This window comes from Lepisma saccharinum, chromosome 14 (assembly GCF_977018435.1).
Source record: "Lepisma saccharinum chromosome 14, izLepSacc3.1, whole genome shotgun sequence".
Classification (NCBI taxonomy): Eukaryota; Metazoa; Arthropoda; class Insecta; order Zygentoma; family Lepismatidae; genus Lepisma; species Lepisma saccharinum.
The window spans coordinates 64037513-64051171 of record NC_139242.1 but is presented as its reverse complement, the minus strand read 5'-3'; the positions used below and the strand labels follow the sequence as shown (position 1 = coordinate 64051171).

At 41.5% G+C, this 13659-nt stretch overlaps 2 protein-coding genes across 2 annotated transcripts in view; both read right to left on the bottom strand.

Annotated features, from left to right (window-relative positions):
• hig (locomotion-related protein hikaru genki) overlaps positions 1-3980 on the bottom strand; it is a 137089-nt gene extending 133109 nt beyond the window's left edge. Inside the window, exon 1 of the mRNA XM_083135009.1 lies at positions 3643-3980. Coding sequence (XP_082991135.1) covers positions 3643-3718 — 76 coding nt within the window. The 5' untranslated portion in view covers positions 3719-3980. The remainder of the gene's footprint in view (positions 1-3642) is intronic.
• On the bottom strand, positions 3941-13263 carry LOC145998386 (uncharacterized). Its single transcript, XM_083134790.1, has 2 exons — positions 11751-13263; positions 3941-4191 (listed from the first exon to the last, which is right to left on the bottom strand). The coding sequence occupies exons 1-2, from the start codon at positions 13261-13263 to the stop codon at positions 3941-3943; spliced, it is 1764 nt and encodes a 587-aa protein (XP_082990916.1).
• Between the last annotated feature and the right edge of the window lie 396 nt (positions 13264-13659).

Sequence of the window (13659 nt, the reverse complement as noted above, 5' to 3'; positions counted from 1 at the left end):
CAAATACGGAAAACAAACAAACGCCGTCGGATCATTCTTCATCGAGACAATGCCAGCTGTCACACATCTCGTCTAACAACCGACTTTATGAACAGTCAAAAAATCGAATTGATGGGTCACCCGCCGTACAGTTCTGATTTGGCACCCAATGACTTCTTCTTGTTCCCGAATCTCACGAATAAATTGCGTGGACAACGATTTTCGTCGGCGGAAGACGCCGTTGATGCTTTCAAAAACCATATTATGGAGGTGTCTCAAAAAGATTGGAAAAACTGCTTTGACAAATGGTTCGAACGAATGCAAAAGTGTATTGACCATAAAGGAGAATACTTCGAAAAACAATAAAGCAGTTTTCAATGCCAAATTCCTGTTTTTTCATTGTTAGGCTCAAAATATAAATAGTGACCCTCGTAAGGTTAAAAGTTTCACTTAACTAATTTGCATTGCAATCTTACTCTTAAATGCAATAAAGGGCAGATTACACAGTGGTTCGTTTACCACTTTAAACTGTAGGTCACGTTCCGATTAGCCTATCTGTGCATCAAGTGGACTTAAAAACAACAATCTAAACAAACAACTGCAATAAAGATAACGATTCTAAAATTTCTCGTTTCTGCTTGTCATGTTCATTTTCGAAAGTTCTTTTCTGTATGCAAGTCATTTGAGACGTAGGTGTATTTAAGATTTTATTACGAAATTGGCTAAGGAATTTGTGACTGTATTGATTAGTGTTTTTTCTGGCCGTGCGATTCACAATATTTTAGGAATGCATTGAGTCAGAAAAGAACTTTCTAAGTTATACACGAAAAATAATTACAGCTAAGGACTAAGAACTAAGGGAGTGCATAAATTCATGTTTCTTTATCTTAATGAAGTTCATATACTTGAATGTTATGCAGTGCATTTATGCATGTATAATTTTGGGATATTTTTACACAAACAATAAAGTTATTTTTTCTACAATCGTCAATACTCTGTAAATATACCGGTATATATGAGGATGACAGGCATTCAGAGAAGTATTTAGTCGCGGATTCAAACCCCTGTTACTTTACATACTGAGAATCTAAGATCCCAGATGTCTGAGAATATCTGAAAACGGAACAATTTCTTAGGGCGTGTAAAAGGTGACCTTCTGGTACGGCACCCAGATGTCAACCTCACTTCCCGGTAACTGCTTCTTGCAGGCCAACGAGGCTCTGGCGGCTGGACCTATGGCCAGTATAATCCTCTGTAGGGCTGTGCGTGTGTTGTCCCGTGTTTTTTCTCATATGTGCTGAGTGCCCCTTTACAGCCTCAGCTTATAACTCAGGTCAGACAAGGTTTTATTGTTAGTAATGGTAATGGGCTGGGCCCCGTACAATGTGACGGGTTCAAAATAGCCTAAGTGTTGACGCACCCCCAAATTTAAATGCAATCAATAAATTTTTTACACATGTCACAATTAGCCTCCCTTGCAGGTGTCTGTCTCTATCCTTCCCAGGATCATTGTTACTAGGCAAATCAACATTTTCGGAGCAGTTCTAAGTACATAAATGAATTTTAAAAATAAACCATGTTTTGAAATTTAGAGTTGTTTAGTGTTTAAAGACGGAAGAACTCCATTGGATAGAGTGAACGCCCAAAGCGACAGCAACCGCAGTGAAACGATTCTCTGAAACTCGAGCAGATAATCAGGACAACTCGCGTGAAAACCAACCCGATTACCCCAGATCTGCTTTGGCAACGGTATCTGTATTCAGTTCATATCTGGTTCATTTAGATAAAGCAACATAGCTTATACACTTTTGTTCATACCGCCACCACCACCAACGCTCGACGTCGAAATAGAAACAAGCTCATTGATCTTGAAAGATCGATAAATTAAAATTTAATTGAATTTGCAGGAGATATTAACGGCAACGCGAGGCAGAAGGCTCTAATCCGGCGCAGATTTGCTCGCTCGCTCCATTAAGGAAACAATAACGCGGCTCTAATGAGATCTTTCTTGTGGATAATTGAACTTAAATTTCCATTCCCCACAACCAATCTTGCAGCATTCAGTTCTGCATTATCTCTTCCATCGTGTCTCTCTAGATTCATTTACTCGCATTTGTAACTCTCTTCATTTCACTTCCTTCCAAATCGCATGAATTAATTACTTCGTCGTGATTTGAAACAAGTGAACATTAGTCTTCATAATGTATTTTAATATCCTAATAATACTGGAATAATTAAATCAAGAATAATTCCTGAATGGTTCATGTGTCAAGATTGCTAGGGAATTTGATTTTCATGGCTGTTGCTTTTAATTTCCACTATATGACGCAAAAAAATATTCTGTTTCCAAGAAAGTATTTCGTTTATTAATATCTGCTGTACTGTGATATTATGTGGGTTAATTATTATCGTGGAGTGAACGATAGTATTGTTTTTATTAGAAAGGAATCTCTTATGTGAAATTCGAAGACATGATCCCATGATTTGGTATCATGCTACGCCCAGTTTGACACCTCGTTGGCCGTGCATGTTGAATCACAAAGTCCTCAGCGAAGATTCAAGATTCGAATCTCGACGTAAGTGCTCCTTTGTGTTTGTCCCTTTGTCAATTTTATATAATTAACATTGTTAGATTATTCTCCTTACTTTCATTCTCTCCCGCCAACGAAGCCAGAGGTCCTAGGTTTGAATCTCGGTTAAGACATGGATTTATCACTGTGTTTCCCCTTCATCTATTTCATCAATTCATAATTCATCCTCATTGTCTCGATTAACGCTAGAGGTAGAAAAGCAACATAAAATAACAAATTGGTCAACTCCTCCATTGCTTCAGGTTCAAGATCACGCCTGAGCATGCACGTTCCTTTGAGAGTGTCCCTTCATCGATTTCTTCTAATCATCATCTATCCTCATCATGGCCATTAGCTTAAATAGATAGATAGATTGATTGGTTGATTTGGCTTACTATACTTCGCTCTTCTGTCACTTTTGGTCAATCGCAAAGATGAGGATGAGTGGTTGTATGATGAAATTGACGATGGAACAATCACAAGAACACATATCATTTAATAAATTTAGAAACATGTTAAATAAGGGCAAGAACTATGTGATATGGCAATTAGAAATCCAAACAGTTTTTGTGTTTGAATGATGAATAACAAACACATTATGGTGGGAAAGTTATTGCCAATGGGAATTGATTTAAATTAGTTTGTTGACATAATTGAATGATTGGTATCAGTTGATTTTAAGATATCAATGATTTTAAGCTTGTTATACGGACATATTGATCAGGATAAGCGGTGCATAATTGCTACTAAACATATTGGTTCCACTGGTACTACTTCTATTGTACTATTCTTGCTTAGAATTTATCTATTGTGCAATATATTTCAAAATATGTTATTATTACGTCTTACTCTGTGAAATGAAAGGGGGTTTGTAGTACGTGTTCTGAGGCATAATGGCCGAGTGGTCTACTCACGAACATCGACACCAAAGGTCCCGTGTTCGAGTCCAGGCCTTTGTGAGTGTATCCATTCGTCAATTTTGACTGATCATGATTCATGCAGAATGTTACCACTAGCCTAAAAGGAAGAATTATAAGAAACATACAAATGGTTTCTTCACATAGTGTAATTACAAGATAATTGCAACTCCTACCTTTCTTATTGCTCTCCTCCTTGACGGGTGCGCAGATACACACGCTAGCCACAACCAAGAGCAGGAAGACGAACATGACGCAACTGTCAACTGTCACTCACAAGGTCACGACGCACGTGCTCATCCTCCCACAAATATCCCAGCAGTCGTGAGTTCAGACACCGGAACACGCGACACGACACATCCCAAGCATCTACACAGTGCAGCCTCCCAGTGATCTACATAGCGAGTCCTTGGGCTCTTGAATGGAGACGACGTTCTGAGAATTCGGAAGATATCCTGGATTACGAGTCGAGCATCACAAGATGTTTCCCCGACGTGCTCCTGTGAGATGCTGTGTCTCCATGACGCCAGTCTCGACTCTGGAGTGGATCCCGAGAGCGTCTGTGTTATGGGGAGTCGCTGGGGGTGCAGGGGGTGGCTGGAGCAGGCGCAATGCATCTCCATCCCGCAGTGCTCGATGCGTTTTGTAAGGGAAAACGGCCGCCGGATGGAATCTTAGATTGAACAAGTGGAGGGCTGGCGCAGCGGTGATGCAACATGTTAGCCCTGTGAGAGCAAGTTGAGAATTTTGTGTTGTTGGTGAAATAGCTACGGAAATGTTTTCTATTCTCGAGTTTGGCAAAGTTTGTTATTAGATTACTTCATGCACATATACGCTAACTTGAATTGGAATTACAGTTTGAAGTTGGATCATGAGCCATAACCGCAATTTCTGACAAAGGAAACAAACTATTTTTGCAATATAGACAATTAGCACTAACTTTGATCGCTAACGCACAACTTGCCTTTAAATATAAGTGCTATGTGCAAAACAGAAAATTTGATCTGCATATAGCATTTAGAACAATGTCATATACTTTTAAATTAAATAAAATAACATTTAAAAGAAGATGATTCAAGAAAACTACAATAGTATCATTCCGTTGTATTCATTGATAGATTTAATTTATTTTATCAACAAGAAGAATAAAAAAACAATGTAACTTGTTCAATTAGGTATTTTCAGCTCCTAATCAATTAATTTGCCTCTACATTCAAAATATTTTTTTTCCTTCTGGCACTATTATGCAATAATATACAATTCAATACTAGTATTAATAAAGTTATTTCATACAATTTGGGTTCATCTCAATCCCAAACCACCGCCAATGATGTGCCAAGGGAGGGATTGGTAAAGCCTTGATTCCAAATTTTCAAAAAGTAATGGCCCATTTACAGACGTATTCGAACTTTACGAAACTTCTAGCAACGCTACTACCCTCCTTGAATTGAACTGAGAACACATTAGTTACACTACATTACTGTCTTCTCTTCCCTATTGTTGACCAGAAACAACTATATGTACTACCATGATGCAACATGCGTATTTGTTTCATGGTCATTGTCTTAGTACTTCGTGTGATTTCTACATAAGCAACATTCCCATGAGGCTCAACATTCCTCTCATAATAGGACTAGAGCAAACACTTGAGGAATAAGCACCCGGAGCATGATGTTGACCATATCACCTTCACTATGACCTACATCACTCCACATTCCTTATGTGCTTTCACGGCACGATATGAGTACTGTAAACTTGTTGTTTCTACGCAGAACTTGGTACGAGCCCTTTTTTTATGGATTTAACCTCAATGGTAGCATATTTTGACGATTTTTTTTGTTGATTTTATAGCGTTTGACGACTTTTCAGTGCAATTTTCACCGCATCTAATTTTTTTTCCCACTCGTACTTGGTACGAATGCCACGATCTTACGTGATATAACTTAACCTATTCATTTTATTACGTGCTAAACTACACGAGAGCCTCTACGTGCTTTGACCTACTTTAGAGAGTAGTACAATCAACCCGGTTGACAAACTTCAAGTGGGGTTCAGTGTTGCCAACCCAAGAAAATTTCACCATGGTGATATTTTACAGGCGAAGCTAACCTACCAATAGGAGTTGGCAACACTGATTAGTTGCTTAACAAACCTCTTGTTTTTTAAACATATGATATTTCACAGGCGAGGCTAACCTAAGGTGGAATGGTACGTTCTGGAAGGGTTCTTTGACCTACTTTTTATTTTACGACGTTTTACGGACTAAACTAACCTACAATGAGAGAAAAATGGAGAGAAAAAAGCTCTGGCATCACTTTTTAAGCTATTTTTTACCTCCTGCAATTTTGCTCTTATGCTACCTCGTCCTTTGACCTACTTTTGAAATGACTTACGACATTTTCCTATAAGTCTGCTGTCTCCTCTTACTGTAAGGTCCCCTCAGTGTAATCTACTACGACCTGCTCTCAGCGTAATCTGCCACGACCTAAAAATACGATGTTTTTTTAAAAAAAAACTCATGTGCGATCTTCTACAATGTGTGGTCCCCTCCTGCTACGACCTAGCGGGGACCTCTCTCCTACGATGTTTTTGGCCCCCCCCTGCTACGATGTTTTTCTCCTCATGATGCAAAAAAAAAAAATGGTATTGTAGCGGTATTTGAAATCGACTGTGCTGCGTGAAGGGGGAAAAAAATCTCTTCATGTTCACTGAACAAATAGGAGAGCTGGAAGAGAGTACTTCCTGGCTTTTCATCGAAAACGGGGCGCGATGTTCAGTTCAGACAATTGGAATGGGGGACTAATTTTCGGATGCGGATTACGCCACATCGCATCCCTTATAATCCGAAAGCTCTCTACCGTGGAAACTTCCATATCATCTAGAGCGACTGTTCTGAACGCGATATTTAAAACTGCTCTGTGACCCTCTCGTTCTTCACGTCGTACGCGAAGGACTTCTCTGCGACCAGGATGACGCTGCACACGGTGTCCTCGGGTAGCGCGTCGTGGAACTCGCAGACGACCTTGATGTTGGTGCGATCGTTGACCACCACCTGCTTCCGCTTCGTCGTGTTGATGACGAACATCGGCCTGTGGGTTTTGAATTCGCTGGTCGTGTAGTACATGTCCACGTTTCCCTTGGTCACGCGCTTGTAAGCAGAGTACGCTTCGTAAAGTTTTAGATAATCATCTTTGGTCATGTCGACCTCTGTTTGTCAAAAATTCGAGATATTTGCAATTTAAGATTTTTTTAACGCTGTGGACTTAGAAAATTTTCGATTGATGAAAAAAATGTGTTCCATGACGATCTATGTTTATTTTGGTATGGGAGGACAGAGGACACCGAGACTCGACCGACGCACTAAACCCGACCTTTCTACGACTATTCGTTCAAAAGTTACGAGTGATCAAAGTTTTGGAGGGTGGGTTAACTTCTTACCCCTCGACCCCAGGACCACCTAAACTTGGTACACGTATTCTACACCTCCAAAATCGACAGGGGGGGTATCTAACGATACCGGATGGGGTTGTTTTTTGATATATTTTTTCGATAACTCTTACCATTTTCGAGATATTTGCAATTTAAGATTTTTTTAACGCTGTGGACTTAGAAAATTTTCGATTGATGAAAAAAATTGGTTCCATGACGACCTATGTTCATTTTGGTATGGTAGGACAGAGGACACCGAGACTCGACCGACACACTAAATCCGACCTCTCTACGCGTACTCTACGTCACCAAAAAAAATCGACAAGGGGAGATTTTTCGATAACTCTCACTGTTTGAAAGGTACTTAGGTTTTTGATAGACGACAACGACGGAGTCATCAATGAGTAAACATCTGAACTCGGTGAACAAGTCAACTTCTGCATGCGTGTGTGTATATGTGACGTCGACCTGTTAAGAATGTCACGTCAATAATACTAGCTTGGATATGTCATAACCTTCTCTTTTTTATAGAGAAAAGAGAGAGAGAGAGGGTCATGTAACTGGTGATTTGCTTGGCCAAGGGGAATTTTCTGAGAATTTTTTTTCCATTCCAAATATTGTTGTATATGTGTGTGTGTGTGTGGTTGTGTAGAGATTGATGCGCTTATGTATGTGTGTAAACATTAAGGCATTGACTTGTTAAGAATGTTACATCGATAATACTGTCTCGGGAATGTTATTATCTTCCTTTTTCTCTATAAAAAAGAGAGATTTGTGTTGATTGCTTGGTTAAAAAGAATTTCCCAATTATTTGTTTTGTCACAAGAATTGTAAAGGTAAAGGTAAAGTGTTCCCCTGTACATAGCACCACGCCATGAAGGCGTATAGGGGGTGTGGGGGTAACGCCCCACACTTTCTTGATCCGGTCGTGAGTGGGGGTGATGTGATCAGCATTACGCCCCTGACCGCCTTTACCCCCCAGGGTTTCCCCCAGGTACCCATGTTATTCGACGCTGGGTTGGCGCCGGGGCCGCTTCCATCGTTAGAAAAGTTCCCGGATTTGAACCGGCCGGGGATCGAACCCGGGACCTTTAGCATGGTAGTCAGACGCGTTACCGACTGAGCCACCGCGGCCACAAGAATTGTTTGCATTCCAAATATTCCTAAGTGTTTGCGTAAAGATTGATGCATTAACCTGTTAAGAATGTCACATCAATAATACCGGCTCGAAAATGTCATGTCCTCTTCCTCTATAGAAGGTCATATAAATGTGCTAATTGGTTGGCTAAGGGGGATTTCTTGATTAGTAAATTGAGGTTATAAATACGTACGTATAAAGGTTTTGCTAATATGGAATGCTTAAGCTCAGTACTTGGCTCTCTCAGGGATTTGAATTCTATTAGGTTAAACAGCATAGAAATTTCACAGCAAGAATTCTCATATTTACTGATGATATTGTTAACAACCTAAATAATAAGTTATAACCTGTGTTGTGATTCACCTATAAACTGTATACAAAATATGCAGTCCCTAGAATGAGATGGACGAGGCTTATGAACCTCGACCTATACAGTTGTACAATCTGGCGATGAATGGATGTTTTCTTTTTATTAAGCATAGCAGAGTGTTTTCGCTTATTTTAATATCAGGCAACAATGTTAGAAAGTGGCCCCCAAGAATACAATTTAAAATCACTAATGTGATATGAACCTTTTTACTTGAGTGTATTTGAATATGAAAGTGAGGTACTTTGAATAATTGAGGAGAACAATCACAAATAAGCTTGCAACGGTATTGGGAGGGGTCACGAGTTCAAACTTCAGACGATTTCTGTTAATCTGCTAAGGCGATATCAGTACGAAAATTTGTAAAAAAGAAGAGGCAATTTTGGCTAATGGCAACGATGAAGATGAATAATGATAATTATGATGAAATTGATGTGTGGCACTTAGAAAACAAAACTTCAAAGTGTATTGCACCAACAGCTACCCCCTCCCCAAATACAAGGCAGTTAACAGAGGTGTATATTTGTTGGTTTACGTCTCTGAGGGCTTAAGTTAAAGTTACTATGTTTACCTATAGCTATACATATTAAAAAATGAAATGACCTGAGCAATAAAATATAACAATACCGATTCTGGCTTTTTGTCGAATGACGTAGTTGTAACGTTGTTGCAATCCCACACCCTGATGGCGTATAGACTTAAATGTTTCCATAACATGAAATACTGTTAATGGGAATGTGTTGTTTCTAATGTTCAATATAGAAAGCATATAACAAGAAAAAGAAGAAAAGAAATGTTGCAGGTAGATACGGAGCCTCAACCCAAACACATATATGATCAGACAGGATGTCAACAATGCATTCATAACTAACATGTGATTATTCAAAAATTGAAAAAGTACAGTGGGTAATGTTGGTCTTGCCTTGTTCCCATCGATAACATAGTGGTTACACGAAAGAAAGAAAGAAAAAAATTAAAACACTGTCCCCTATTTGGAAATACTTCTCGAAATTATTCAACCACTTTTTTGCTCTTCCTATCTTCGTAACTAAAAAAATGTTCTGTCAAACGTTTGGATGACTATGAAAATATTGAAACATATGACGTAATAATAAAATGTTGTTGCATTGTAATCAAATGAATTCGTTGAATATGTAGAATATGGTAGGATATATTTTAAAATGTTACAAGCTACTTGTTATGGTATTCTTTCTCTTTCTCTCTAGAAGACTGAAATGGCTATGGAAGGACACTTATTATAATGCTAATATTTTAGTATAATGTTTTAGAAATTGCTTCTCGATAATGTTTAGTATTTAATTTAATCTGTTGTTAGATAAAATACATAATTATTAGAATTTAAGGATAGAAAATATGAACAGCGAATGATATGATATGATATGATATTTATTGATATTGATACGAGCCCTTCGGCTGTGCGTATCTTACAATATTGTTACATAAACACCCCGACCTTAAACATGCACCCCATTTATCATACATTCAGAAACATTTATAAACAGAAACATTTGGAAAATAATTACATACTATGTACATATATAAATAGCAATGTGGTCCTGTTCTTGCATTTGAGATTGTTCATTTTCACAACACTACATTACACTCTTCACCTATGCTTGAGCCCCTGCTGTTCCATACCCTTCACTTTCACTGACTCCTTGCAGCAGTTTCCTGCGCTCCCTCCAAACTGCATGAAAATAGGAGCCCAGGGCTTTGATATTTACATTCGTTACACCACTCCTCTCCTCCCTACATATAACCTGGATGGTCTGCTCAATGCTGTCCCTTGCACTGTCCCCCCATTTGCGTTGTCTGAGGGGTGCCGACCAAACACACTCGTGTAGGATGTGAGCCGCATAACGTGCAAATGGCACGACCGTCCGGCCCCTTGAGTTTGTGTTGCCTCCACCCCCTAGCAGGAACCAGGCGAATCCACGTCTTTGCTGGTACGTACACGTATCAATATATCGTTTTCTCCCCCCATTCCACCCACACCCCTGGCGGTTGTGCGGCGACGAGCGTTACCTTCTCCCTACATTCTGCCATGATGTCTTGCCTGCTACCGTCCACCAACCTCTCCCTTATGATTTGCAACATCCCAGTTTCGCACCTCCCGCCCCTCACCTCTTCCCACAGTTCCCCCAGACCCATTCTGTACAAGTCGTCCTTAATCCCACTTGCCCAGTGGCGTGCGAACCCTTCCTCAATCTGAACTCGCAGACACTGTTGTTTCAGGGAGTCTCCGGCCCCTTGTTCCAGCTTCATCCAGTACTTGAAGCATCTCATCCTCGCTTCGACATCCTCCCTATGTTTTCCCATATCCCTCAGGACGCCACACGTGCTTGCACTCGTGCTGGTTCCCAGTATTTGTTTTAAAAATCGCGCTTATATCTGATTTGCTACTCGCCCCCCTACCCTCCCCCATAGTTCCGCGCCGTAAAATAGGGTTGCTTTCACCGTTGCTTCATAAATTTGGTCCAGCAATCTCACACTGACTGTAGGGACTTTCCGTTGGAATCGCTCTACCTTGCCCAGCCCATAACAAGCTTTTCTCTTTCTGCCTTCGATGTGCTTTGTCCACTCCCCTTCCATACTCAGCGTGATGCCTAGATAGGTGAAACGTTTGACCCTTTCAAGCTCGGAATCCCCATAGGTCCACCGCTCCTTTGCTGCGAAAACATAACCTTTCTTGAACGCCATTATTTTAGTTTTTCGTGTATTTACCTTCAACTTCCATGTTGTGCAATATTGTTTAAGTCTGTTCAATCCCCGCTGTAACCCCTGTACTTCGTTTGATATTAAAACGAGATCATCCGCATAGAGAAGCATTGGTATCGGTGTCCCGACTATCTCCGGTGTTTCAGCTCCTTCTTCTCCCACGAAGCTAGCAACGTCATTAATAAAAATAATTAAAAGTAAAGGTGAAAGTATGGATCCCTGCTTGACGCCTACCGTGCTCTCGTGATGCCCAGACACCACCCCCTGCCCACATTTGACACAAAATTTGATCCCTCTGTACATATTCATTAGCGTATTAATCATTCTAGCCGAAACCCTCATGTCCCATAACTTCCCCCACAGCATTTGCCTATTGATAGAGTCAAACGCCTTTTCAAAATCAACAAAAAAACAATATAATTTTCCCCTTTTCTCGTTTAACTTGCTTTGGATCAATGTGTTCAGGACAAAAACATTATCTATAGTGCTATAATTGGACCTGAAACCAGCCTGCAGGGGGGTCAGTTTATCAAAAATATCGGCCCATTTTCTCAATCTCTTGTACTGAATACTACAATATACTTTCCTTAACACGGGCAGGAGAGAAATACCTCTGTAATTATTAGTATCATTTACATCCCCTTTCCCCTTGTAAAGAGGACAAATAACGCTCGTTTTCCATATTTTGGGGAAGGTTCCACTATTGAATATGTTGTTGAGCAGAGACCTTCCCGTTTCTGCCAATCGCTCGTTACAATTCAGCACCTTCACGAGATCTGGTCCGATTCCATCGATACCCGCCGCCTTGCCGGTCTTCAGCGAGCGAACAGCCGCATCATATTCCAGCCTCGACACACTTTCGTCAAGGATTGGAACAAAAGTACCCAGGAACCTGCCCTCGTTTGGAATAGCCCCTGACCCCCCCTCCCCTTCCAGCAGCTTGAGAAAATGATCCTCCCAGCTCCGTGCAGAGATACTGCCTATTGTATACCGACTCCCTTGCAGGTTGCGAATAATCCGCCACAAGTTCCTCGTATCCCGGCCCTGGATGGCCTCCTGAAGAGCCCTCACTTTCCTCTCCCCCCACTTCTCCCTCTCCCTTTCCAAAACTTGCGCGTAACGCCGGCGTTCTTCTAAGTAATTTAATCTAGAATGCTCAGTTTTGCGAGCACGGAATTGCCTTAGAGATCGATCCAATATTCGTTTGTGCATCTTACATACGTCATTATACCACGTGTCAGCCTTGCTGGGAACTTGTTGACGTGTGTCCCGCAACATGTGCCTCGCTGCTCGCATTATGATGTGGTAGTATAAAGAGACCCCTCTTTCCACCTCGCCTTCGCCCAACGCTCTTTCCATTTCCCTCGTAAGCATAACCGCTATATCATCTTGCAACCCTTGTTGGAACCACTCTAGCCCCTCCTCTGAAATCTTATATTGCCTCAGAATCGAGGTTTCCTGTTCTTTCTGCCAAGGAATCGCCACTGCATTAAAATTAACCGTGATCGGACACTCCACTTCCAGCACCAACGGGAAGTGCCGACTCTCTGTCCGCTCATCAACATAGAACTCCGCCACCCTATTGGCCAATCCGCAAGTTGAAAAAATATAGTCAATCACAGACATCCCGGCCTCGCACACAAATGTGAAATCTCCCTCGACATCCCTCCCGTATTTCCCGTTCATGACCTCTAGTTCAAAACTCTCCGCCAGGTTGAGCAACTTTCTCCCTTCCGCATTTATTTGTTGATCTAGGCTTCGTCTAACCCTCCCTCCCCCCTCTTCCCCGTTCGTCGTGCAATCCTCCCCTCCAATTCTCGCATTAAAATCCCCCAGCAACAGCACGTCCGTCTGCGGATATTTATCTTCGACAAGGTGCAGAAAATCAGCTACTCGCTCGAAGAATCTGTCATTGTGGTACTTGGACGAGACGGGTTGGTTATAAAGTGCAATCAAGCATAATTTAATATTGTCTATACACAGGTGCATGCCTAGAATCCCATTACAGTCAATCTCTATTTTAGTCAGTTGTGCCCGTAGGCTTTCTTTCACGAGCACCATCAGACTCCCTGGATACCGCCCCCTCCCAGCCCGTCTCTTCATGATCTGTGCATACCCCACCATTCCCAGACCCTGCGGCGTCTCCGCCGTGCTAAACCACGTTTCCACAAATACCACAATGTCAAATTCGGTGACGTATCTACAGAATTCAGACTGAGAAAGTTTGCCCTGCAAGCCCCCCACATTCCAGCTAAGAATTTTCAAAACCCGTTCCGAAAACGCTCGGGGTTCGCCACCAATCTCACCTCCCCCCACCCCCTCTTCTCCAAAATGTCGCATAAACTCACCTGGTTCCTGCCTGATGCTCCCTTCGTTTACAGCCGGGTCCAAAGGTCACGGCACGCCTCCCCTGCTTCGACTCCGCAACCTGGGATCTCCTCTTGGGTTGAATTCCTGGAAACGTTCCTGGGCTTTCCGGTTCACTAACCCCCTTCCCCAAGCACCAGTACCCCCGGCGGT